We start from the raw sequence: 27771 nt of genomic DNA, 5'->3' as shown, positions 1-27771 counted from the left end.
TACAGTGCAATAGTCTGCATTTGGTAGAAGGTACACTAGGGATCTGGACTCTAAAGGGCTAAAGAGACCTCTCCAGATTTGTGCATATATGGTCGTGGGTGAAGTGCAGTTGGGGATGGAGGAATCCGCTTGAGGAAAGTGCTGAGAGCAGGAGGGGGTGCTTGTGCCGACTGGAGAGCTACAACAGAAGGGGGGCAGGGCGGGGAGGGAGAGGGCCACGGGCCATCAGAAAAGATGTTGCAGAGGGCTGGTCAAGTCTCCTTGCACGGAAATCTTATTACGAAGCCAGGTCTTATTTGGAGACCAATTTACCACATTAACTTGCTTCCTTCTTAGACTCTTTAAAATTTCATTCTTTTTATTAAAAAAGTTATTTTTCATTAGTTAATATGTTCACCTGTTTCAAAATTCACACAGTGCAAAAAAGGGTTCCAGTCTCTCTCCCCACCTGACATTCCAGTTGTCAGCTAGTTGTCCAGAGGCGACCAGTATCCCCAGTTTCCCCAGAAATATTTTATGGATATAAAGTGAAGCATTCATACTTCATCTATTTTCACAAAAATGACAGTATGCCAAAATATGCAGTTTTGCTTTACTCATTTATACTTAACAACATCCTGGGTCATAAACAGTTCCTTTTTAACAGCTGCATAGTATTCCACCAACAGGATGTACCACTATTTCTTTCACAATTTCCTAATTTACTCTAACCTCAATCTTCAGGAGCAGGTGCGTTTATCCGCCCCCTTTACAAAACCACTTCTTTTGTGGTCTGTACTAGTTAGCTTCAACAGAGTCTGAATCTCTGATAGCTAAAGTGAGAGCAACTGACATATTTAAATTCAGTTTGCTGAAGTTACATGAAAGGCTAAGTACTCTTCACATTTGTAAGTGTCTTATGAAAGCTCCAGAAGTTTCCAAGGATAGTAAACCTTGAAGTCCTCAAAGAAGTAGCGCTTGCAATAAATACTAAGTCACTTTACTTCCCCAGTTGGTGTGATTCCTTTCTGATCCTCTTCTCTGTAGGACGCCATGTTGGCTGACTTTGTCCCTGCCTATCTGTTTATGTTGTTATTTTTAGATAGCATGGCTTTAGGGACTGTTTATGTGGATGTTTTGACGGTTTGTCCAACCCTCCCCCTCTCCTCCCCCCAACTGGTGATCACCAGTCCCTAAAGCAGCTCTCTTACTCTCTCCTAGATTGCTTATAAAATTTTACTAAATCACAATGTATTCAAAGCAATGTAGTTGTCAGAATCAATCTTTAGAATTGCTAAGTGACTTTAAATTGGGGGAAATAAACCAGGTCTCTAGAGAGAAAGTGCCTCATAAAGCAAATATTTCTTTCAGAATTTGCGCTTCCTTGTCTACATCATGAATAATTTTACCTTTAAAATGGATGCCTTTGTCTTAAGTGAATGGAATCCTGGCCAACAAACACTCTTCTTCACATATAATTGTTTTTACGAAGTGAAACGATGAACTGAAGCCCTGGGGCTTGCTTCCCCCAAACTTCAAGACAATTTATAAAATGGGGCTCCTTCCCCCACAACCTCTTCCCCACATCTGTGTGGCACCCCTGCCTCTGCCTTCCCGCTGTGGCCATCTGCGGGATGCTCTCCCACAGTCTCACGGGGAGTTTCCCCATATCCTGCCTTCACACGCGAGCCCTGAGTCCCCTACATGCTTTTCTGGGTCCTTCCAGCAGCAGCGGGTGCCGGGCACCATAGACCAGTGGTATGGGAGTCCGTGACCCTCGCTCTCCGGTCTGTCTGCATCACATTAGCTGTGATTTGAGCAAGTCATTTGCTAATTGTGTAAATGAAGAGGTTAAAAATAACATAGTAAGGGTTTAAATAAAATGATTTCTAAGCTCCATTCCAGCCTTAAATTTTATGACTGCTATGTTGTTATTTTTAGATAGCATGGCTTAAATCAGTTAAAATGTCCATATCTTGGGAAGTTCTCAAAGAAAATCTACAGGGGGGAATTTCTGGAATTATGACTGGGGGGGGCGGGCAGAATTCTGAGATGGCCCCCAGCGTTCCCACCCTCTGGTGTACACACATCCTGTGTTATCTCCTCCCCTTGCATGGGGGCAGGGTCTGACTATGATGGGATACTACTCCTGTGATTTAGGTTATATATGCGGAAGGTCATGGATAAGCACTCCCATGGTTGTGATATGACACAGGAACCCATCTCAGCACACTGGGGAAAGAGGCTCCACAGCTGGCTTTGAAGACGTGAGTTGCCATGTTGGGAGAGGGCCGTGAGAGGCTGCACGGCAGAGAACCGTGGTGGCCGGCTGAGAGTGATTTCTCGTCCACATCCAGAGAGAGAAAGGGGACCTCAGTCCCACAACCAAAAGGAACTGAATTCTGCCAAGAACCCACATGAGCTTGGAAGAGGACCCTCAACTCCACACGAGAATGCAGCCCTTCTGCCCCCTTGATTTCAGCCTTGTGACGACTCTGAGCAGACAACCCAGCTATGCTGTGCCCACACTCTGACTGATAGAGACTGAGATAATGAACAGGTGGTGTTTTTAGCTGCTAAATTTGTAGAAACTTGTTATGCAGCAAGAAGGCTAAGTGGGGAAGGTATTTATGGTTGGGAATGTCCTTTTGAGGTTCCTCAAACCATACTTTATACATAGCTGTGCTCACTTCAGGCACATTACACAGAATCGTCACTCTTCTGCAACTACTAAACCAAGCTCCATTAATTAGATCTTATATAGGTCCTAACCAAGGTCTAATTAAGTTTTAAATTTTTGAAAAAGAAAATAAATTAAAACTTCCATCCTTCTGAGCTCCTACCCTTTGCAACAGCTTGGATGGAGCTGGAAAACATTATGCTAAGCGAAACAAGCCAGGCAGTGAAAGACAAATACCATATGATCTCACTTTTAACAGGATCCTAAACAACAAACAAAGAAACAAGCAAAATATAACCAAAGACACTGAAATAGAGGACAGGCTGACAGTGCCCACAGAAGAGAGTAGAGGGAATTTCAGGGGACAGTGGGAAGGGTTCACGGGAACAAACTTAAAGGACACATGGTTATAAACTAAGGGGAGGGTGGTAATGGGAGGGAAGTGGGGAGGGGTGGGAGGGGGGGCTGGATTGGGAGTAAAAAGGAGAAAATTGTAATTGAACAATGATTAAAAAAAAAACACAAAGAACTTCCATCCTTCTTTTGGGAATTCAACAGCCTTGCTCTGATTTCAAATACTCTGATAATTTTAAGTTAGCTCATTTTCACACCGATTTGGATATAGCTTCAGGCTATAACATGTCCCTTAAAACATCAGTGCATTCTGTAAGAAGCTGATTTGGTTATAGTCACAGAATTTCAAATGTGGAAGAACTCTTGGAGATAATTTAATATGACTCTAACCTGAGGGTCAGAGAAGTTGTGGCTTGCTCTTGGTGGCAAGAAAATTAATGACACGGGAGGCTATCACAGTCCTGTCATGTCCCTAGGCCTCTGTTAGAGCGCTGCACCCTCTCTCCAGGACGGATCGTGTTCACAGTTAATGCACTCATGTATTCAACATTAACCGAACATCTACTGTAGATATAGAACTGTTCCAGGCTCAGAGGAGAATGCAAAGATGGGGATACCTGGTTCGGGTCCCAAAGAGTTTACAGTCTAGTAGAAAATTTTGCCTTACATGCTGAGGATATCAGAGATACTAACAGGGGTTAGATATTCCTAAGAACTGAGAAATTAGATAGTGATAACATCTTCTGAAAGCAATGATTCCAGGAATATCTAAATGATTAAACTTAGGAAAAGCTAAAAGCTCTGATCCTTCTCATTAATAAGCACAGACAACTCATAATTTCTAAAATCATTTCAATCTCAATAATGAATGAAAAAAAAAACCCCAACAGATATTACTACTTCCTAAGAGAACAAAAGTAACCCTCATCAGCTCCTACAATAACTTAAAAATATAAAAAAACATCACTTTTTGTATATTGGGACAGATTGTTTCTAGGCTATTAGTTCTTTAATAAGATAAGCAGGCAAAGGAAAGGTCACAAAGCTAGTGAGATGCAGGTCCTCAAACTCAGGTTTGAGTTTATTTCTTTTTTAAAATTATTGATGTTTTGAAAGGGACAGGGAGAAAGAGGGAGAGAGAAACACTGATTTGTTGTTCCATTTATTTGTGCATTTATTGGCTGATTCTTTTTTAAAAATATATTTTATTGATTATGCTATTACAGTTGTCTCGTTTCCCCCTTTATTCCCCTTCACCCTGCACTCCCCCTCCCACCCACATTCCCCCACTTTTGTTCATGTCCATGGGTCATACATACAAGTTCTTTGGCTTCTACATTTCCCATACTATTATTATCCTTCCCCTGTCTATTTTCCACCTACCATCTATGCTACTTATTCTCTGTACCTTTCCCCCTTCTCTCCTTCTCCCACTCCCCTGTTGCTAACCCTCCATGTGATCTCCACTTCTGTGGTTCTGTTCCTGTTCTAGTTGTTTGCTTAGTTTGTTTTTGCTTTAGATATGGTTGTTAATAACCGTGACTTTCCTGTCATTTTACTGTTCATATTTTCTATCTTCTTTTTCTTAGATAAGTCCCTTTAACATTTTATAAAATAAGGGCTTGGTGATGATGAACTCCTTTAACTTGACCTTATCTGGGAAACACTTTATCTGCCCTTCCATTCTAAATGAAAGCTTTGCTGGATAGAGCAATCTTAGATGTAGGTCCTTGCCTTTCATGACTTGGAATACCTCTTTCTAGCCTCTTCTTGCCTATAAGGTCTCTTTTGAGAAATCAGCTAACAGTCTGATGGTAACTCCTATGTAGGTAACTGTCTTCTTTTCTCTTGCTGCTTCTAAGATTCTCTCCTTATTTTTAATCTTGGCTAATGTAATTATGATGTGGCTTGGTGTGTTCCTCCTTGGGTCCAAGTTCTTTGGGACTCTCTGAGCTTCCTGAAAGTCTATTTCCTTTGCCAGATTGGGGAAGTTCTCCTTTATTATTTTGTTCAAATAACTTTTCCACTTGTTGCTGTTCCTCTTCCCCTTCTGGTACCCCTATAATTTGGATGTTGGAATGTTTAAGGATGTCCTGGAGGTTCCTAAGCCTCTCCTCATTTTTTTGAATTGTTGTTTCTTCATTCTTTTCTGGTTGAATGATTCTTTCTTCCTTTTGGTACATACCATTCATTAGAGTCTCAGTTTCCTTCCCATCACTATTGATTCCCTGTATATTTTCCTTTATTTCACTTAGCATTGCCTTCATTTTTTCAAATAATTTGTGACCAAATTCAACCAATCCTGTGAACATCCTGATTACAAGTATTTTGAACTGTGCATTGGATAGGTTGGTTACCTCTTTGTCACTTAGTTGTATTTTTTCTGGAGCTTTGATCTGTTCTTTCATTTGGGCCATTTTTTTTTGTCTCAGTGCACCTGCTACATGTAGGGGTGGAGCCTTAGGTGTTCACCAGGGCAGGGCAACCCACGTTGCTGCCGCGTTGTGATGCTGTGTGTGTGGGAGGGGTCCAAGAGGGAACAGTGCTGCTTGCTCCACTCTCTTCCGGTTTTCAGTTACTTCCCCCACTTCCCACAATCAAATTGGGCCCTTCTGGTGTTGATTCCCATGTGGGTGGGGTTTTGTACATTCTAGGACCCTGTGGGTCTCTCCAATGAACTCTCCTGTGAGGCTGAGAGTTTCTCCTGCTGCCACCTCAACCCCCACAGGTGTTTTTACTCAGTGGTTTGAGGATTTATTTCCCTGTGCTGGGACCCTGGGTTGTGTGGTCTGTCTCGCTCCCCAAGTGTTTCTCTGCATGTGATTGTGGGACCACCTGCTCCACCAGCCACTGCCTTGCTGGTCCACCAGCTACAGCCTTGCCTGCCCTGCTCCACAATCCACCACTTTGTTGGGTCCACCAGCTGCCACCTTGCCTCTCCCCACCAGGTCCTCCACCACTGCTTTGCTGCGAGTTTTGTCTGCCTGGCTGCCCATTTCTGCCCCTCCTACCAGTCTGGACGGATGTTTCTTCTTTAACTCCTTGGTTGTCGGACTTCTCTACAGTTGGATTTTCTGTCAGTCCTGGTTGTTTTTGTTTTTAAATTGTTGTTGTCCTTCTTTTGGTTGTGCGATGAGGCACCGTGTGTCTACCTATGCCTCCATCTTGGCTGGACATCTATCGGCTGCTTCTTATACATGCCCTGACAGGATCAAACCTGCAACCCTGGTCTACCGGGATAATATTCTAACCAACTGAGCTTCCCAGGCCTCAGGTTTGAGTTTAAAACCAAAATTTACACTTATAAGTTTCTTGCATACAGTTAATGCTCAATATATGCTAGATGTTAGAACAGTATTTAAAAGTGTGACAAATCCTTGCCACACCAGTGAGTAGAGGTGGTGAAAATACCCTGATTTAGCTAAGAAGCTAAGTCATCCATACCTGTATATTTCAATGTTGAGAAACTGATAGCTTAGTATTACATATGTATTTTCTGTTCTGTAGTATCTTTAAAAGGGATACAAACTTTCTGTGCTACATAACCTTATTTACATTTGGGACTGTGTATTGATTTCTTCACTGAAGAGTAATATGTTAGAAAGGTGAAGAATACAGATGAATCTATTGTGTTCTCACATGGGATAAGAATCTAGATCAGCCCAGGCTGGTGTGGCTCAGTGGGCTGGGCATTGACCTGCAAACTGAAACATGCCTGGGTTGCGGGCCAGGTCCCTGGTTGGGGGTGTGTGAGAGGGAACCAACTGATGTTTCTTTTGCACATTAGCGTTTCTCTCCCTTTCTTCCTTCCTTTCTCTCTTTCTAAAACTAAATAAGTAAAATCTTTAAAATAAAAAAGAAGGTATATTAGACCAGGTGTCCCCAACCCCCGGGGCCACGGACTGGTATGGTCTGAGGACTGTTAGGAAGCAGGCCGCACAGCAGGAGGTGTGTGGCTCCCCACTGCTGGCACTGCCGCCTGAGCTCCACCTCCTGTCAGATCAGCAGCGGCACTAGATTCTCACCGGAGGGCAAACCCAGTTGTGAACTGAGCACCCGAGGGACGTAGGTTGTGCACTCCTTATGAGGATCTAATGCCTGATGATCTGAGGTGCAGCTGAGGTGGTGATGCTAGTGCTGGGGAGTGGCTGCAAATACAGATCATCATTAGCACAGAGGTCTGACTACACAGAGACCACAATAAATCAACTGCTTGCAGACTCATATCAAAACCCTATCAGTGAGTGGCAAGTGACAATTAAGCTGTATCTGGTGGCAGGCTTTATAGTAGCAAGTGAATTGAGGTACTTCAATTGTTCAGCTGCATCAGTGGCAGGCTTTAAGTCAGAATCAGACACCTATTTCAGTCCACGTCTGGCCCGCCCATTATTTATTTACCACTTCTGTCTGTGCCTCTTTCCTGCACTGCACACTTGTCTCAGTCACAGTAAGCCCTCAAACTGACCTTAGCCAAAATGAGTGAAAAACAAACATCGCTGGAGAGCTTCTTTGAAAAGGGGGAAAGACGTAATAATGAGACAGCAGAAGACTCTAAGACTGCCAACAAAAAGAAAGCTGCATTTAAAAGTGCAGCTTTTACACTGTACTTGTACATCATCCTTAGTAGCTAAACGCACTGCTAAAGCTAAGCAGCTCTTTATATTGGTGAAGAGTTGATCCTGCCTGCTGCTAAGGACATTTGTCATGAACTTTTAGGAGAGGCTGCAGTTCAAAAAGTGGCACGTATTCCTCTTTCAGCTAGTACCCTAACTAGTCAAACTGATGAAATAGCAGAGGATAATGAGGCACAATTGTCAGAGAGGATTAATGAGTCACCGTGGTATCCAAGCTGGGTTGACTAGTCTACCGATGTTGACAAGGCAACAACAATGCTTGTTTTTGTGCCATGTGTTTTCAGGAGGATGTGCATGAGGATATGTGTTGTGCACCTTTGTTGCCAGTCAACACCACAGCTGCAGAACTGTTCCAGTCTTTGATTACATATCAGGAACACTGAATTGGTCATTTTGTGTCAGTATATGCACCGACAGAGTGGCTGCCATAACAATGGCTTTCTGGTTTCACTGCTCGGGTCAAAGAGCTGGCTTCTGAATGTGAGTCTATGCACTGTGCAGGCTAGCTGAAAAATGTCACCTGAAGTTAACAACATTTTACAGGGTGTGATTAAAGTTATAACCACATTAAAGTCCACGCCCTTAACTCACATCTGCCTGCAGCTCTGTGAGGAGATGGACAACTTCTCTTACACACGGAAGTGAGATGGCTTTCAAAAGGTAGATGACTGGCCAGAGTTTTCGAGTTACGAGAGCCACTCTGGGAATTTCCTTTAGAAAAAGTCACCACTGGCAGCACATTTCAGTGACACGGAGTGGGTTGCAAAACTTGCTTACTTGTGTGACTTACTCAACCTGCTCAATGAACTCAATCTGTCACTTCACAGGAGAATGACAACTGTGTTCAAGTTGGCAGATAAAGTGGCTGCATTCAAAGCCAAACTGGAATTATGGGGGCGATGGGTGAACCCTGGGATTTCTGACATGTTTCAAACATTAGCAGAGATTTTGAAAGAGACTGAGCCAGGGCCTTCCTTCTCCCAGCTGGTGTATGATCACCTCTCAGCTCTCAGAGGAGCTGGAGCATTACTCCCAACCACAGAGACCCCTGAACTGGGAAGGAATGGATCTGAGACCCATCTGTGAATGAGCCAGGTGAACTGACTTTGTCTGTGCTAGAAGAGGACCAACTGCCTGAGATCGCAAATGACAGTGGCCTTAAAAGTATGCTTGAGACAACTTCAAATCTCCGTATGTCCTGGACTAAAGTCACGGCGGAATATCCGGAGATTGCCACAAAAGCACTGAAACGCCCGCTGCCGTTTCCAACATCCTGTCTTTGTGAAGCAGGGTTTTCTGCGGTGACAGCACCAAAATGAGATCACGGAGTAGACGGGACAGAAGCAACACACTCCGGGTGTTACTGTCTCCCATCACCCCCAGATGGGACCGTCTAGTTGTGGGAAAACAGGCTCAGGGTTCCCACTGATTCTGCATTATGGTGAGCTGTGTAATTATTTCATTATATGTTACAATGCAATAATAATAATAGAAATAAAGTGCACAGTAAACATAATATGCTGTGCAATATATGTAATATGCTGTAAACGTAATATGACACTTCAAATCATCTCGAAACCACCCCCACACCCCCAGTCCATGGTGCCAAAAAGTTGGGGGCCACTGGGTCAGACAACAGCTATGAGTGTCTATGTCGCTGTGAGGCGTGCACCGCAGGTGTCAGAGTGTGTCTGTGGGACCTGGTCGTGAACGGGAGAGACAACTGTAGGGGAAAATGTCATACATATTTTATATTCAGGAGAAGGGTACTAACTCTAAAACATCAGAGTTTACAAAAAGCCTTTATTCTTTCCCTACAAATGGTCAACTCTTAGGCAAAGGGAAATGAGAGGAAATAGCCTTCAGCCCATCTTTCTGAAGCTACTGAGAAGCATGGTTCAAAATGGCAAGCTGGCATTGCCTCCTGGATGGTATTTTGGCAAAGACTTTCAAATTCCAGCAGCATCTCGGGATATACTGAGAGGCAACACAACGGTGTGAAAAGGACCTAGACTTTGAGGTTAGAGAGACCTAAGCTTGAATCCTGGCCTTACGGCTTGCTTAGTTGGGTAATCATGAGCAAGTTGCTTTGTTTTATATTTCCTCATCCATAGACAGGGGATAATACCTTTCAAATTTTAAGGATTATGAGAGATAATGTCCATAAAACACTTAAGTATTATGCCTGGCATATAGAAGCTTCGGTGGAATAATAGTTGCTATTAGTTTTCCAGATGTGTGATGGCCTCACAGCCTTCCTAAGGGCAATGCTACAGGATTCTCAGAGCTCAGGAGTGGTGGGGGCGGGGGGGGGGCAGCCTCTCTGTCAGGGATGACTGTCAGGATACAAGAGGTTTTGTGTGCTAGAAATTACTCCATTACTAATTTCTGACTCCCCCAACAACTCAGTAGCAACCTAAATACCAAAAGCCTGAGACTCCTTTACTCATTCAAAATTATTAGACTCAAAGAATTTGAAAGCCACAAAGGTTCTTAGAGGCCATCCATGCCACTTCAGAGAAAACGGAAACTGAAATCGTTTGAGGGTATGACTGACACTTCAGCAGAAACACTTGGGGTTGCAGAGGGCATCCTGTGGGAGTTACCACACAGGTTTAACTATTTATTGTCTGGCTTGTTTGGCAATAAGGTAAGCTGTACATATAGAATGACTATAAAGAACTGAGGCCAAACTGTGTCATAAATGGCCATTTTCAATGTAGGCAGGCTTGTTTGGGGGCATGAGGACTAAAGGCCATATCGGTGTGATTATTTTCCTGTATTAGAGTTCAAAGTACATGGGTGACACATGGGACCTACAAGTTTACCGAATTTTGTAACACCAAGAGGTGCTTTGTAATGGGGTTTACCACACCTGAAAACCTTTTATCCTCTTGGCTGAAATAATAATACTCTAACTTACACAGGCCACAGCTCACTCTAGAGCTCCAACTCAAATAATTCCTAACTTTTCCATCACAGGATGCCATTGGGGAGGGAGACATGTTCAATTTTCTATTACCTTCCTCAGCAATGAGGTAAATCACGCAACAGCCCTCGAGAAGTTATATATGTAATTTTATGCCCAGTGTGTAAGTAATAAGCAGTAAAACCAATTTTGCTTCAATGTTAAACAAGAGAAGACCTATAGTGGAAACATACAATATTTCATGGAAAGATTTTTTTCCTTTAAATGGTCATAATTCACTGAGGACATTTTGTTCTAGCCCGACAGCTGTTACTCTCATATGGGCCATGCAGAAATAAAGAAAGAACCTCAACGAAATTTGGCATTTTACTCTGGAGGGACGGCATCATGCTGTGATATGGGAAATCTGCATTTGCCACCTGCCTGGGTTCTCAAACTGTTCTGAGGAACATGAGCTCTGTAAGTTGTTAAAAGACATTTAGGGCAAATCAAGTTTGGGAACTATATCGCTTTCTTGGAGATTAATAATACACATTAGCATATTAAAAAGTTGGCAGAAGTACTGCTGCAGGAAGAAATTCTGCATAACCTGGCATTTTGCAAACTTATTGGAACTATGAAACACTTTTTTTTTCTAAACCCATAGAACCATTATCATATTGCAGTATATACCATTCTTCAAAATGCTCTTTGGGAAATTCTATGCTAAATTATGTCTAAAGACAGTTTGGCAAGCTCTACAACAGCCAAAGGAGAAAGTGCCAGGGCCTCTGAAAAGGTGCCAATTTCTGAAGGTCCTAACCTTCTGGGAAGAAACAAAGACAGCTGAGACCAGGAGCAACTTAGACTAGAACAGAAGGCAGACAAAAGTCCTCCTGCCCTGCCCCTCCCCCCGCCCTACCCTTTCCTCACCCTCTAACATGGGTCAGAGGCTCCACTCTCTCTTTTTTTTAAAATATATTTTATTGATTATGCTATTACAGTTGTCCCATTTCCCCCTTCTCTCCCCTCCACCCTGTATCCCCCTCCCACCCACATTTCCCCCCTTTAGTTCATGTCCGTGTGTCATACTTATGAGTTCTTTAGCTTCTACATTTCCCATACTATTCTTGCCCTCCCCCTATCTATTTTCAACCTACATTCTATGCTACTTATTCTCTATACCTTTTCCCCCTCTCTCCTCCTCCCACTCCCCTGTTGCTAACCCTCCATGTGACCTCCATTTCTGTGGTTCTGTTCCTGTTCTAGTTGTTTGCTTAGTTTCTTTTGGTTTTGCTTTAGGTGTGGTTGTTAATAATTGTGAGTTTGCTGTCCTTTTACTATACATGTTTTTTCTTTATCTTCTTTTCTTAGATAAGTCCCTTTAACATTTCATAAAATAAGGGCTTGGTGATGACGAACTCCTTTAATTTGACCTTATCTGAGAAGCACTTTATCTGCCCTTCCATTCTAAATGAGAGCTTTGCTGGATAGAGCAATCTGGGATGTAGGTCCTTGTCTTTCATGACTTGGAATATTTCTTTCCAGCCCCTTCTTGCCTGTAAGGTCTCTTTGGAGAAATCAGCTGACAGTCTGATGGGAACTCCTTTGTAGGTTACTGTCCCCTTATCTCTTGCTGCTTCTAGGATTCTCTCCTTCGTTTTTACCTTGGCTAATGTAATTATGATGTGCCTTGGTGTGTTTCTTCTTGGGTCCAACTTCTTTGGGGCTCTGTGAGCTTCTTGGATTTCTTGGAAGACTGTTCCCTTTGCCAGATTGGGGAAGTTCTCCTTTATTATTTGTTCAAATACGTGCTCAATTTGTTGCTTTTCCCCTTCCCCTTCTGGTACCCCTATAATTCGGATGTTGGAACGTTTAAAGGTGTCTTGGATGCTCTCAATCTTTTCCTCGATTTTTTGAATTCTTATTTCATCATGCTTTCCTGCTTGGTTGATTCTATCTTCCTTCTGGTCCACTGTATTGTTTTGAGACTCAGATTCCTTCCTTTCACTATTGGCTCTCCTCTGCATATCTTCCTGCATCTCTTTTATGGTAACCTGCATCCTTTCATCCAAATTGCGCCCAAAATCAACCAATTCCGTGAGCTTTCTGATCACCAGTGTTTTGAACTGCGCATCTGATAGATTGGCTATTTCTTGGTCGCTCAAAAGGATGAGTCCTGGGGGACTGATCTGCTCTGTTGAAAACATATTTTTCCCCTGTCTCTCCTTTTTTTTTCCCCCCCGTCTGGTTGCTCTTGTTATGGTGGGGGGTGGAGCCTTAGGTGTTCACCAGGGCTGGGCACCCCAGTCGCTAGATTGTGACGTTATATGTGGGGGCGGGGGCGGGAGTGGGGACGGGAGAAAACAATGGCGATAGTTCCATTCTCCTGGACTCAGACCCTTCTCTGGGCTCCCGGGCTGCGAGTTCTGCCCTGGTCCACAATCGCTGCCCCTCTGGGTCTGCCAGCCGCAGCTTGCGTACTCAGGGATCACCGCTGTGTTCTTGTGCCCCGGATGGCTGGCGCGCCAAGTTCTCGCCAAACTTTCCCCGACCTCCGCGCGCTGCCGACCCGAGCCAGCCCCGCACCTGCCCGGCTCATCTTCTCCTACCAGTCCGGATGAACGCGTCTACTTCAACTTCTTGGCTGCCTGACTTCCATTCAGATAAATCCTCTGCTGGATCTGGGCGTTATTCTGACTATAAATTATTGTTGTTCTAATCTTGGTTGTGCGAAGAGGTACGGTGCTTCCACCTATTCCTCCATCTTGCCGGAAGTCTCTAAAGTCCAGAGGCTCCACTCTCAATCTTCTTGACCAGCACTTGACCAGCCTGTATATTTATCTTTCTTCCCTGTTAGACCGTGAGTATCTGCAGGGCAGGACCCTGTGCCCAGCTGCTATAACTCAGTGCCTTCCTGCTGGTTGAATAAAAGGGTGAATCACACTAAATATGATTTATCGACATTACTAGTAAACATTCATAATGGAAGCAGCTGATGTTTATAAACATTCAGGGCATGATAGGTACTAGGTAAATACCCTATGAGGTAGATATTATTGTCCTGATTTTAAAAACATAGTAACTAAATCCAGAAATTGCCCAAAGCTACTCAGCTAGTAAATGATAGAGTCAAGATTCAAATCCAGACAATATGACTCCAGAACCTGGGTTCTTAACAAATACACTTCTCTTCCTCTCTTGTAAAACTCATCTCAGCAGTAACATTCCATGATCCTGTGGTGGGAGAACATGTACAGAACTCGAATCAATGGAAGAACAACCATTGGGACTGTCAGGATCAGCAGGGTTTAAAAGCAAAGGGGAGCATGCAAGGAGAGCCTGTGCGCCCAGCAGGCTGAAGGGCCTGAAGGGACAGTGGGACACACGCTAGAGGCCTCTCTGAGGAAGTGACATTTGAATTGAGACCTGAAAGACAAACAGAAGTTACCAGGTAAAGACTATAACTAGGTATGTAAGAAAACTAAGTTTTTAAATAGACAGTATAAATATTCTCATGGTAAGTTAAACTCAGATTTTTAAATTTTTCTGTTTGCCTTCCTTTGTGGACTACATGTGAGTGATACTTCTTGGTTGCCATAGTGGGTTCAAGCGTGACCCCCAAAAGATGTGTTTATGTCTTGGCACCTGGAACTTGGGAATGTGACTCTGAGAGACGGGTCTTTGCAGGTTATCAAGTTAAGGATTTTGAGATTCGATCTGGGTTAAAAATTACCCAGTTGGGCCCGAAATCCCATGACAAGTGTCCTTGTAAGAGATGTGCAGAGGAAAGACACAGAGGGAGAAGGAGGGGAAGGCCCTGTGAAGCCAGAGCAGGGAATGGGGTTGTGCAGCCCCAGCCGGCGGATGACAGCAGTGCCAGAAGCTGCAAGAAGCAAAGGAGGGTTTTTCCGCAGGGCCTTTCGAGGGACCATGGCTCTGCCAACATCTTGGTAGATATTGGATTTGTGGCTTTTAGAACTGTGACAGAATACATTTCTGTTGTTTTAAATCATCAAGTTTGTGTAATTTGTTATGGCAGTCTACAAAATGAATACACTTGGCTTCTCCCTGTTACTGAGCGCGCATGTGGGCCAGTTTCCCCTAGATATCTATCATTTTACACTCAGGGAATCCAAAGTTACACAGATAAACTAAGAAGTCAAAACAAATGCCAAACATCGTATATCTCGAAGCCAAACATATTTCTGGATATCAGATATGACTGTATAATTTGTACCACTGCCTCTATTAGCAAGGATAATGAGGCATGGATATATGGGTACTAAACATCCCAGGAAATGATCTGAAGTTATTTGAAAGAAGCTCTCTCTCTCTCTCTCTCTCTCTTTTTCCTTTTTAACCAGCCTGGTTGCACTTTCCTTTGCCACCACTATCCTGAGTCATTCTATTTTGGACACCCTGTAATTTTAACATGGACAATGATTTGTCCTGTATCATTGTTCTTTAAAGCAATTCTATTGTCTTTAGTTGGGCTTTTCAAAAAATGGTATGCATATGTAAAGAGGAGTTTAATAATTTTATTTTTATAATAAGTGGTGACTTTAAATCTGGTATCTTTGGATTTTCAGATGCTGTCTATCTTTTTTGTGAAATAGAGCAATGTCACCAAAGCTGTTCTAGAGAAATGACCCTGCAGTGTTACATGCACACACACACCTCCGTATCATCATCAATTTTCCCAAAGGATTCTATAAAGGTCAGAGGTGGTATTATTTTAAGCAAGCAAACAAAAAACTGCAATGTTTGATGTTTTAATGAGATATTTTACTCTGAATAAGCTGTTATAACAGATATTTAATTACATTGATAAAATTGTGAAAAACTACACCCAAAGCTACATTGAAGCATTGTTTATAATATTAACAATGGGAAAATATAATTGTCAAAAAGACAGCAATTATTAAACCATGGTGCATCATATTTAGGGTAGAAAGCTACCATGCTACTTGAAATTGTTTTGGAGATGGTTATTTTTTTAAAAAAAGATACAGAACAAAACACTTGGTGTATACATATAGATGTAAATGAAGATGTACATGTAGAGGTATGAATATATATGATAGATGTATTATACGTTATTGCTGTAATTTGGCTATAACTGACAGGTTAATCATTTACCCAAATTAAAAAAGGGGTAAGTGAGAAGCTTCCCAGGTTCCTGAAGTAGTTAGTTGGGGAAGTGGTCGCATTGCATACTGTATATAAATTGGATCTACCACTCAGACCTGTCTGTAAAGAAAAGGCACAGGGAATTACAGAATTTTGTGCCCTGCTCTCCCTCCTAGGCAGCAAGCAGAGTGTACCTATGACTTTTCTATACATATATGTGTTGAGAACTGAGTGAACAGATTCTGGATTGAATGCATAATCTGTTGTTTTCTCCATATTGAGCTAATTTAAAGTGGAAACAAATCACCTTCCTGAAGCCATGGTTTTTCTCATTACTTGACCAGAAAAACGCCCCCAAATCCTGAACTATTTGTCAACTTTAGAGTTAAAACAGGAAAATCAACTTGGAGAAATTTCTTCCTATGTTCTAGGCTGATAATAAGAAACTAGTTCACGTAAACCCAAATGAATCTAAAAGGAGCTCTCTTCATTCAATGAGCAGAGACAGTCCTCATACCCTGAATATTTCTCCACGACCAACTTTTAGGCCCATAAATTCAACCCTCAGGATTAGGGTGTCAGTTAAGGAGAACAACTGCTATTTTTAAAAGTTGTGTAGATTAAGAAAATAAAATTAGAAAATCTTAAGGAATCCACCAAAAAGTGCTGAACAAGTAAGACTGTGTTTATAGAACCTTAGTCTGTGCTTTGGAAATCACACATTGCAGCACCCAAAAGAGAAATACAGGAAGTGTCAGGCAACCCAAAAACTAACAGAATTTGTTGCTAGCAGATCTGTACTACAAGGAAAGAACGATAAAGGAAGTTCTTCAGCCTCACGGAAAGTGATCCCAGATAAAAATGTAGATATTCAGGAATAAATGAAAAACACTCAAAGTGATATATATGAGTCAATGATAAATGATGGTAAGTGTACAAGCTTATTTTTCCTCTTAATTCCTTAAAAAACATAACTGTTGAAAGCAAAAATTCTAATGTTGTACTATAGGGATTATATCACACATAGATGAAATATAAATGACAAGTAATGGCATAAAGGATGGGGTGATGGTGAATGAAACTATATGATTGCAAAGTTCTTACATTCGCTTGAAGTGGTACAGTATTAACTTTCAGTAAACCATGAAAGTTGTAATTTCTAGAGAAACCACGAAAATAAAACAATTCAAAGCAATATAGCTAAAAGGCCAGTAGAGACCCAACTGTATATCTAGAAGAGACTGCAGACACAGGGCAGGTGAACATAAAAGAAAGGACATACCATGCAAACAATAAGCACAAAAAGCTGGAATATTATACTGATATCACACAAAATAGATGTCAACAAAAGGCTTATTACTGAAGATGAAGGGGAAACATTCTCAAGGATTAAAGGACCGATTCAACAAAAGAGCATAATAATCTTTTTTTCTTTTCTTATTTTTCCATTACCATTTATCCCCCCATACCCTCTTCCACCTCCATCTGCCTCCCTCCTCCTGCAATCATTTGTGTAACAATCTTCATTATTAAGTGTGTACACATAATAGCAGATCTCAATATCCATGAAGCAAAGACTGACACCACTTAAAGGAAAAAATAGGTAAGTCCACACATCATATGTGGAGATTTTAAATCCCTCTCCTACTAACTAGACAAAAAAATCAGTAAGGACATAGAAGATCTGAACACTATCAACCACCTTGATCTAACTGGTATTTTTACAACACTGTACTTAAAGGTATAGAAAACACATTCTTTTCAAGTGTACATGAAACACTCATCAAAAAACTGACCATATGCTGGACCATAAAACAAGTCTTAATCAATTTTAAAGAAGTGAAATTTTGTAGTGTATTCTCTGACTACAATGGAATTAAATAAGAAATAAAAACAAAATATTTGGAAGTTAAGCAACATATACGATATACTTTTAAATAACACATGGGCCACCGAAGAAATCAGAAGGAAAATCAGCAAATATCTCAAGCAGGAAGACATTGAGAATACAACGTGAAAATTTGTGGGATGTGGATAAAGAAGTATTTAGATGCAGCTTCAAAAGTTTATCTTAGAAAAAGTAGGTAAAGTTCCATTTTAAGAAGCTAGAAAAAGCAAAGTAATGTAGACTGAAAATAAGTAGAAGGAAATAACAAAGCTATGAGCAGAAATCAATACAAGAAAAAAATAAAGAAAATTAACAAAGTAAAAAAGTAGTTCTTTGAAAAGTTTAACAAAGTTGCTAACCCCCTAGGTAAACTAAATAATAAAAAAGAAAAAAGAAAATATAATTCACCAATATTACCAGTAAAAGATGGGATTTCAGATTTTACAGATTCTACATGCATCAAATATAATAACGGAGTGCTATAAACAAGTTTATGTAAATAAATTCAGTAACTTAGATGAAATGGGCCAATTCCTAAAAAATACAACTCATCAAAATTCATGTAAGATAAAAACACAAACTCTGAATACTTATATATTTACTAAGGAAATTTAATTATCAAAACCTTCCCACAAAGAAAACTGCAGGCCCAGGTAATTTTACTGGTGAAACTATTAAGACAATTCAGAAAGAAAGAACAGCAATCTTACATAAAATCTTTCTGAAAATAAAGAAAAAAATCCCCAAATACAGTTTATATGGATAGTATACTCTGATACAGGACCTGAAGACATTATAGAAGAGAAAATTACAAATCGATATCCATCAATATTTAACAAAATGTTAGCAAATCAAAGCCAGAAATATATAAAAAGCCTAATACATCATTAGGTATTACAAAATTGGGTTTCATTCAGGACATAAGAGATAATCAATGGTCTCTACTATATTAAAAAAAAAATAGGTCCCTGGCTGGCGTAGCTCAGTGGATTGAGCTCGGGCTGTAAACCAAAGTGTTGCAGGTTCGATTCCCAGTCAGGGTACATGCCTGGGTTGCAGGCCATGACCCCCAGCAACTGCACATTGATGTTTCTCTCTCTCTTTCTCCTTCCCTTCCCTCTCTAAAAAATAAATAAAATCTTAAAAAAAATAAAGGCGAATAAAATAATTTGTATATATATAAAGAAAAATTATTTGATGGAACTCAACATCATTTGATGATAAAAAACCCTTTTTAAATTAGGAAGATAAATTTCCTTAATCTGGTAATTGGTATCTATTAACAGTTTAATCTAAATAATATTCAACATAATGACAAAATATCGAATGCTTTACATCTAAAACAAGGAAGAAGCCAAGGCCCACTCTTGCAGTAAGGCAAGAAAAAAGGTATAAATATCAAAGAAGAAGTGAAACCACCTCTGTATGCAGATGACATGATTCCTTACATAGAAAAACCTAAGGAATCCACAAAACAACTAGAACAGGGCTTTCAAACTCATTTTCACTGGGAGCCACGTCAGCATAGTGGTGGCCTTCAAAGGGCCGAATGTAGAGCTCCTTGCCCCTAGTTAAGGAGCAGTTAACATTTATACAGTTCTAAAATTACATTCGGTGCTTTGAAGGCATCTGCAAGGCTGATGTGGCCCCTGATGAAAATGAGTTTGACACCTCCAACTGGAAAAACAGAATTTAGCAAGCTGCAGAATACAAGCTTAATATACAAAAATCAATTGTATTTTAATAACAGCAGCAAACAGTTGGAAATTGAAGTAAAAATTCAATTTATCATAGCATCAAAAACAAAGTATTTAGGCATTAATTTGAAAAATATGTGCAAAACCTACATATTTTAAAAACTATTGCTGAGAGAAATTGAAGAGGACAAAAAAATAGAGATGTAATTTGCTCATGAAGGAAGAAGACTCATCACCAAGATGTCAATTCTCTCCAAATTAATGTACATGCAAAATGTTACTGTAATCACAATCCCACCTCTTTTTTACATAGAAAGTGACAAGCTCATTCCAATATTTATATGGAAATACAAAGGACCTAAAATATGTAAAGCACTTTGAAAAAGAAGAATCAGTTGGGAGGATTTATAATACCTTCTACTTCAAGACTTTCTATAAAGCTACAGTAATCAAGATAGTGAATATGGGCACAAAGACACAGATAAATGTAACAGAATAGAGAGCTAAGAATGGATCTACTTAACTTAAAAGGTCATTTTATTTTTTTTTATTGTTGACACTATGACAGATGTTCCCCATTTCCCCCCTTTGCTCCCCTCCCCCGCTCCACGCCTTCACGATAATGCTGTCTGTGTCCACGGGCTATGTATACGTGTTCTTTGGCTGATCTCTTCCATCACTCCCTCCCCACTCTGACCCTGACCCCACCCCTCTCTGAGATCTGTCCGCTCCATGTGTCCATGCCTCTGGTCCTCTTTTGTTTGTCAGTTTATTTTGTTCATTAGATTCCACATGTGAGTAAGATCATGTGGTATTTGTCTTTCTCTGACTGGCTTATTTTGGTTAGCACAATAATCTCCAGCTCCATCCATGCTGTCACAAAGGGTATGGGTTCCTTCTTCTTTTTTTTGAACTTTTTAAAATCCTCACCTGAGGATATGATTTGTAAATTGATATTAGAGAGAAAGAAAGAGAGAAACATCAATTGGTTGTTTCCCCCATATGCCTAATTGTGGATCAAACCCACAACCTAGGTAAGTGCTCTGACTTGGGATCGACACCCACAACCTTCTGGTGTATGAGATGACACTCCAACCGACTGAGCCACCTGGCCAGAGCGAGAGTTCCTTCTTTTTTACAATCTGTAGTAGTCCACTGTGTGAATGTGTCCTTTTTTATCCACTCATCCACTGATGGGCACTTGGGCTATTTCCAGATCTTGGCTATTGTAAATAATGCTGCTATGAACATAGACGTAAATCTATTCTTTCTGATTGGTGTTTCGGGATTCTTAGGATATATTCCCAGAAGTAGGATTGCTGGGTCATACAGCAGTTCCTTGATTTTTGGAAAAGCTGCCAAAGCAACCAAGGGAAGGCCTTTTCAACACACGGTGCTGGTACAACTGGATGTCCATGGTAAAAAAATCTTGACTTCTACTTCACACAATATATAGAAATCAATTTGAGATGAATTATATATGAAATACTAGTGCTAAAACACTAATGTTTCTTGAAGAAAAATATAGGAGAATATTTTCATAGTTTGGTGGTAGATAAAGGTTTACTGGGACCAGAAAGTAAAAACCAAAATACAAAATTGGATACATTACACTTTATCAAAATAAAAAAGCTTCTGTTAATCAAAATACACAATTCAGAAAGTGAACAGGCAAGCCACAAGGTAGAAAAATATTCAGAAAATATATATCTGATACAGGACTTCTATCTAGAATACATCAAGATCTCCTACAATTCAATAATAAGGCAAGCAACCTAATAAAAATGGGCAAAAGATTTGAACTGACACTTCACAAAAAAAGATATATGAATAATAGCCCTCGCCGGTGTAGCTCAGTGGATTGAGCTCAGGCTGAGGACCAAAGGGTCGCTAGTTCGATTCCCAGTCTAGAGCACATGCTTGAGTTGTGGGCCAGGTCCCAGTGAGGGCCACACGAGAGGCAACCACACATGGAGGTTTCTTTCCCTCTCTTTCTCCCTCCCTTCCTCTCTCTCTAAAAAAATGAATAAAATAAAAAAAAGATATATGAGTAATAACACAAAAAGATGCTCAACAGCAGAAGTCATCAGGGGAATATAAATTTGAAACACAATGAGATACATTACAGGATCATTTAAATTAAAAAATGCAGTTGTTATAAGAATGCAGAACAACTTGAACTGTTGTACATTGCTGGTGACTGTAAAAAGATATGCTGTGCAAAACAGTCTGACAGTTTTTTATAAAGCAATATTCTTTCCCCTGGACCCCGCAAGGGAAATAAAGATGTATATCTTGAAAAGAAGTAACAGAACAATGTTCATACCAGCTGTATTCAAGATAGCCAATAACTGGAAACAGCCAATGTATCCAACAGGAGAACAGATGAACTGGGGAGTATTTGTAAGATGGATTACTATTTATAAAAAGGAACAAACTACTGTACATGCAACAACATGAACGAAGCTCAAAAATACACTGAGAGAAACTTTATAAGGAGCGCACATTGTACCCTGGCTGGTGTGGCTCAGTGGGTTGGGTGTCGTGCAAACTGAAAGGTCGTGGGTTTGTTTCCCAATCAGGGCACATGCCTGGGTTGCAGGGTTCAGTCCCTGGTCAGGGAGCCTGTGAAAGGCAACCAATCGATGTTTCTCTCTCACATCGATGTGTTTCTCTCTCTCTCTCTCTCCCTCTCTCTCTCTCTCTCTCCCTCCCTCCCTTCCTTCCCCTCCTCCTTCCCTTCCTTCCTTCCCCTCTCTCTAAAATCAAAGGATGTCCTCAGGTGGGGATAAAAAAATGTATAAAAAAGAATGGACATTGTATAATTTCCTTTTTACATGAGTGGGGGCAGAGGCTGATGGTGAAAGGGGCAGAAGAGAACTTTAAACAAATACTGAATTTCAGTTAATATTTATGATAAAGTACTTAGGAGTAAAGTGTGCTTAAGTTTGTAACTTCCTTTGAATGCATCAAAAAATAAGATTGACAGAGGGATGAACAGATGCATAGATACACTATCAGTGAAATATAGCAAAATGTTAGCTGAGCCATACATACAGATATTCTTTAAATAATTATTTCAACTGTTCTAATATTTGAAACTTTTCACAAGAAAATGTTGGGGAAAAAATTGTGTTTTCAGCCTTGATCAGTGTGGTTCCTGGTTGGGTGCTGTCCCGCAAACCAAAAGGTCACTGGTTCGATTCCCCATTAGGGCACATGCCTGGGTTGCTGGCCAGGTCACCTCCGTTGGGGGCATGTGAGAGACAACTGATCAATGTTTCTCTCCCTCTCTTTCTCCACCATATTCTAAAAGTAAATACATAAAATCTTGAAAAAAATTGTGTTTTCAATTCCTCTGCTCTCTCACATTGCCTGTACAAATTGGAACTGAATTTGTATGAAGTAAGCCAACAGGGGATGCTATTTTCGGAGTCATGACTTTATCTTTTAAAAAAACTAACACACTTTAACAGGAAAAAATAAACCAAAACACTCCTTGTCACCAAAGAATGAATTAAAATGCAGAGTGATTTAAAGATGGGCATCTGTCTCGAGTCTTTAGCACGAGAAAATATATTTGCTGAGCTTGGGGTCTCAAGGTGAAACTGAAGGATCATGCAATGTCAACAAAACAAAACAAGTAAAAAAAAAGTCAAGACACACATATTAGAGGGATAGTCACATAATATATCACAGACAGATTCGATGTTTATACCCTCAAGAAAAAACTTTTGGGTTTCATTACCTTTATCAAGAGATGCCCCCGCCATGTGGTAAAAGCTCAGTGCAGTGTCCACATCATTAATATTCTTTAAGAAAGTAAAGAAGTTCTCCACTTCCTGAAATGTCAGACCCTGAAAGAAGAGAGACAGCAGAGTAAGGCCCGGACCTCTAACAAAAGGCCTCATAAAATGCAGAAAACTAGGCTGCTATTTATGTCTATCAATCAGAGATGTGTCTATGTCTAGAACAGAAACTGAATAAATTAGTCAAGGGATGTCAAGTTTGAACACAACAGGGGAACAAAACCCTAGACTTTTACCCTGAGAAAGGCAAGATGGCTAATTGCTTTCCCCTCACATGTAAAATTTGACATAAAGCTTTTACAGTGGTGGCTGGATATCTTTAATGAAAATATTTCTAACTGTGCCCTGCAATTAGTCATAGTTATCTATTTTGACATTTCCTAAATGAGCTGTAGCCACTTGATCTGTCTTATATCTTAAAAAGACCACAGTCAGGATTCCATTTAAATAATCTACTCAGAGGCTAGCTAAGCCTTTTAAAGCTTAAACTAATTAAAGAATCGCCACCCTTGGTGATATAGACTGGAATGGTTTCAGAATTTAGCAGAATCTAAGGACTTGGAAAGCTGTTCATTATCTCACTTTTAAAGCTATTAAAGGAATTTGCCCCTTAATTTTAATCTGATAAAATTCTATCAATGAAGAAATTCTTTTCAAAAGCTAGTCAAAGGTCTGCTGACCTCAAATTCTACTTGTACGAAGGCTCCAGAGAGAATAGTTACATGAATAGGGGCCACAGGGAGCTCCCTTACAGGGAGGAAGGTTTGTCCTATTTGCCTGTTTCCCACTTCTCACACGTCATGCTGTGATGGAAATGAATACAATTTCTAAGAAGTAAATAACACTGAAGAGACACTGAGATTAATGTCTTTTAATGAAAAATCAGGTCCTTAATGGACTGCAGGTGTCAGCTGGCTTCCACTTAGTGCTGCTACTCCTCTTCCAGTTTCCATTTCCCCAAACTACAGAGCCCAGGAGTCCACAATGAGAACTCAGGAATAAGGAAACCTGAAGATAGACAATCTGTAGTATTTTCCTGGTATTCTTCTCACTGGATCAATGGTATCTTTCTTATTTTATCAATCAAACTAAGAGCTAAAATACTGTATGTATAATCACATCACATGATCTTATAGTTTTTCCCCCCAGCAATCAAAGAACTTGAATTTTTTCTTGTGAAATACGATGACCGTATAGAAAGGCACAGGACTTCTGGCCAAGATGGAGGCATAGGTAGATACACTTTCCCTCCTTGCATAACCAAAGGAAGTACAACAATTTAAAAAACAAAAAATACCCAGAACTAGAAAGTTGAACTGTATGGAAGTCTGACAACTAGGAATTTAAAGAAGAAATATTCCTTCAGACTGGAAGGAGGGGCAGAGATGGGCAGCCTGGACAGAGAGGACTGAGGCAAGGCAGGTGGTGAATCAGGTGGTCCCACATTTGTGTGTGGATAACTGGGAAGAACAACTGGGGAGCCAGACAGACCAAGCCACCCAGGGTTCCAGTGTGGGGAAATACAGCCTCAAAACCTCTGGCTGTAAAAACCTATTGGGGTTGCAGCAGAGGGAGAAACTCTCAGCCTCACAAGAGAGTTTTGTTGGAGAGACCCACAGGATCCTAGAACATACACAAACCTACCCACCCAGGAATCAGCACCAGAAGGGCCCAGTCTGCTTGTGGGTAGTGGGGAAGTGACTGAAAGCTGGCTGAGAGCTGAGCAAGTGGCACTGTTCTCTCTCGGACCCCTCCACCAGATAGAGCTTCACAACGCAGCAATGTGGGTTGCCCTGCCTTGGCGAATACCTAATGGTCCACACCTTACAATGTAACAGGTGTGCTGAGACAAAGAAATATGGCCCAAATGAAAGAACAGATCAAAACTCCAAACACAGAATTAAGTGATGAAGAGATAGCCAACCTATCAGATACACAGTTCAAAACACTGGTACTCAGGATGCTCACAGAAGTGGTTGAGTATGGTTGCAAAATAGAGGAAAAAGTGAAGCCTATACAAAGTGAAATAAAAATTTACAGGGAACAAACAGTGATGGGAAGGAAACCAGAACTCAGATCAATGATTTGGAGCAGAAGGAAGAAATAAACATTCAACCAGAATAGAATGAAGAAACAAGAATTCAAAAAAAAAATGAGGAGAGGCTTAGAAACCTCCAAGACATCTTTAAATTTTCCAACATCCGAATCATAGCAGTGCCAGAAGGAGAAGAGGAAGACCAAGAAACTGAAAACTTATTTGAAAAAATAATGGAGAACTTCCCTAATCTGGCAAAGGAAATAGACTTCCAGGAAGTCCAGGAAGCACAGAGAGTCCCAAAGAAGTTGGACCCAAGGAAGCACACACCAAGGCACATCATAATTACATTACTCAAGATTAAAGATAAGGAGACAATCTTAAAAGCTGCAAGAGAAAGGGAGACAGTTGCCTACATAGGAGTTCCCATCAGATTGTCAGCTGATTTCTCAAAAGAGACCTTATAGGCAAGAAGGGGCTAGAAAGAGGTATTCCAAGTCATGAAAGGCAAGGACCTACATCCGAGATTACTCCATCCAGCAAAGCTATCATTTAGAATGGAAGGGCAGATAAAGTGTTTCCCAGATAAGGTCAAGTTAAAGGAGTTCATCATCACCAAGCCCTTATTATATGAAATGGTAAAGGGACTTATCTAAGAAAAAGAAGATCAAAACTATGAACAGTAAAATGATAACAAGCTCACAACTATCAACAACTGAACCTAAAACAAAACCAAAAACAAACAAAGCAAACAACTAGGACAGGAACAGAACCATAGAAATGGAGATCACATGGAAGATTATCAGTGGAGAGTGGGAAGGGTAGAATGGGAGAAAAAGTACAGGGAGTAAAAAGCATAAATGTTAGGTACAAAATAGACAGGGGGAGGTTAAGAATAGTATAGGAAATGGAGAAGCCAAAGAACTTATATGTATGACCCATGGATGTGAAATAAGGGGAGGGAATGCTGGTGAGAGGGAAATACAGGGTGGAGGAGAACAATGGGGAGAAAAAAATGGGACAAGTGTAATAGCATAATTAATAAAATATACTTAAAAATTTTTAAAAAGGTGCAGAACACATAAATGTACAACTTAACAACCTACTGTAAAGTAACACCCATAAAACCTCCATTAAGGTCAAGGAACAGACTATTATGAGCATCCTAGAAGAAACCTTCCCCCCCTCCCCAATGTGGCCTTTCCCAACCATATGCCTCTTCTCTTCTCAGTGGTAGCCACTATTCTGATTTGTTTTTTAATCCTCACCCAAGGATATATGAAGTCTGTCCAGAAAATGTCCAGCCATTGTTAATATGAGAATGGTTTGCATGACATCAATGTAACCTGGCAGTCAAGGACAGTGGACTGGAATGGAATGCACATATGTGTGAACAATGATGACTTCACTGTACTAGTCAGTGGGGATGGTAGATGCTGTTGAGTGAGCATGTATACTGTGTGGCTGTCACATTCAAAATGACTGAAGTAGTAAAGCAATGATGCATTAGGTTTGAACATTTCTCTGTGGAAACTATTAGGATGATTCAGAAGGCTGTAGCTATGGGCAATTGGTGATTGGCAGCTTCATCATGACAACACACCTGCTTATGCATCACTTCTCATGCAGAGTTTTTTTTGTGAAACATCAAATCACCGAGGTGACTCAGCCCCCCTTCAGCCCAGATTTGGTGTCCTGCAACTTCTGGCTTTTCCCCAAACTAAAATCACCTTTGAAAGGAAAGAGATTTCAGACCCTTGATGAGATCCAGGAAAATATGATGGGGCAGCTGATGGGGATTGGGAGAACTATGTGAGGTCCCAAGTGCTTACTTTGAAGGGGATTGAGGTGTCATCGTCTATGTACAATATTTCTTGTACCTGTTTTAATAAATGTCTCTATTTTTCATATTACATGGCTGGATACCTTCTGGACAGACCTCATATTTATTGATTTCAGAGAGAGGGAAGGGAGAGAGAGAAAAACAATGATGTGAGAGAGAAACATCAGTTAGTTTCCTCCCATATGTGCCCTGACTGGGGATTGAACCTGCAACCGCTTGGTGTATGGGATGCTACTCCAACTAACTGAGCCACTCAGCCAAAATAGGGCTCACTATTCTGATTTTTAAGGGATAAGTTTCTTGCCTTTAAAAAAAATAGCGCTATTATCTATTTACACATTGTTAAATAGTAACAAGTATAATTATGTCTGTTTTTGAACTTTATAAATGAATCATGAAATGTGCATTCTATAGTCACACACCACATAATGATGTTTCAGCCAGTGAAGACTGCCTATGTGACAGTGTTCCCATAGGATTACCAAGGAGCTGAAAAATTCCTATCCCCTCGTGACGTGGTAGCAGTGGTAACATCATAGTTCTATGCATTACTCACATGTTTGTGGTGATGCTGGTATAAACAAACCTACTGTGCTGCCAATGGTCAGATGTATGAAAGCATAACACATACACTATATATTTCTATGTTTATATGTTTTTTAAATTATATTTTATTGATTATACTATTACAGTTGTCCTGATTTTTCCCCCTTTGTCCCCTGCTGTACAGCAGCCAGCCCGCACTCCCTCAGGCCATCTCCACACCATTGTTCATGTCCATGGGTCATGTATACAAGTTTTTCGGCTTCTT

The 27771-nt window shown here is 40.6% G+C and overlaps 1 protein-coding gene across 4 annotated transcripts in view; it reads right to left on the bottom strand.

Annotated features, from left to right (window-relative positions):
• MICU1 (mitochondrial calcium uptake 1) overlaps positions 1–27771 on the bottom strand; it is a 235893-nt gene that overhangs the window by 9145 nt on the left and 198977 nt on the right. For all 4 annotated transcript variants that reach the window (XM_028512754.2, XM_028512756.2, XM_028512757.2 and 1 more), the window contains one exon: positions 23022–23130. In XM_028512754.2, the coding sequence (XP_028368555.1) occupies positions 23022–23130 (109 nt within the window). The remainder of the gene's footprint in view (positions 1–23021; positions 23131–27771) is intronic.

Source organism: Phyllostomus discolor, chromosome 5, assembly GCF_004126475.2.
Source record: "Phyllostomus discolor isolate MPI-MPIP mPhyDis1 chromosome 5, mPhyDis1.pri.v3, whole genome shotgun sequence".
Lineage (NCBI taxonomy): Eukaryota > Metazoa > Chordata > Mammalia > Chiroptera > Phyllostomidae > Phyllostomus > Phyllostomus discolor.
Note: the sequence above shows the minus strand (reverse complement) of the source record. Positions and strands in the feature narration are given on the sequence as shown.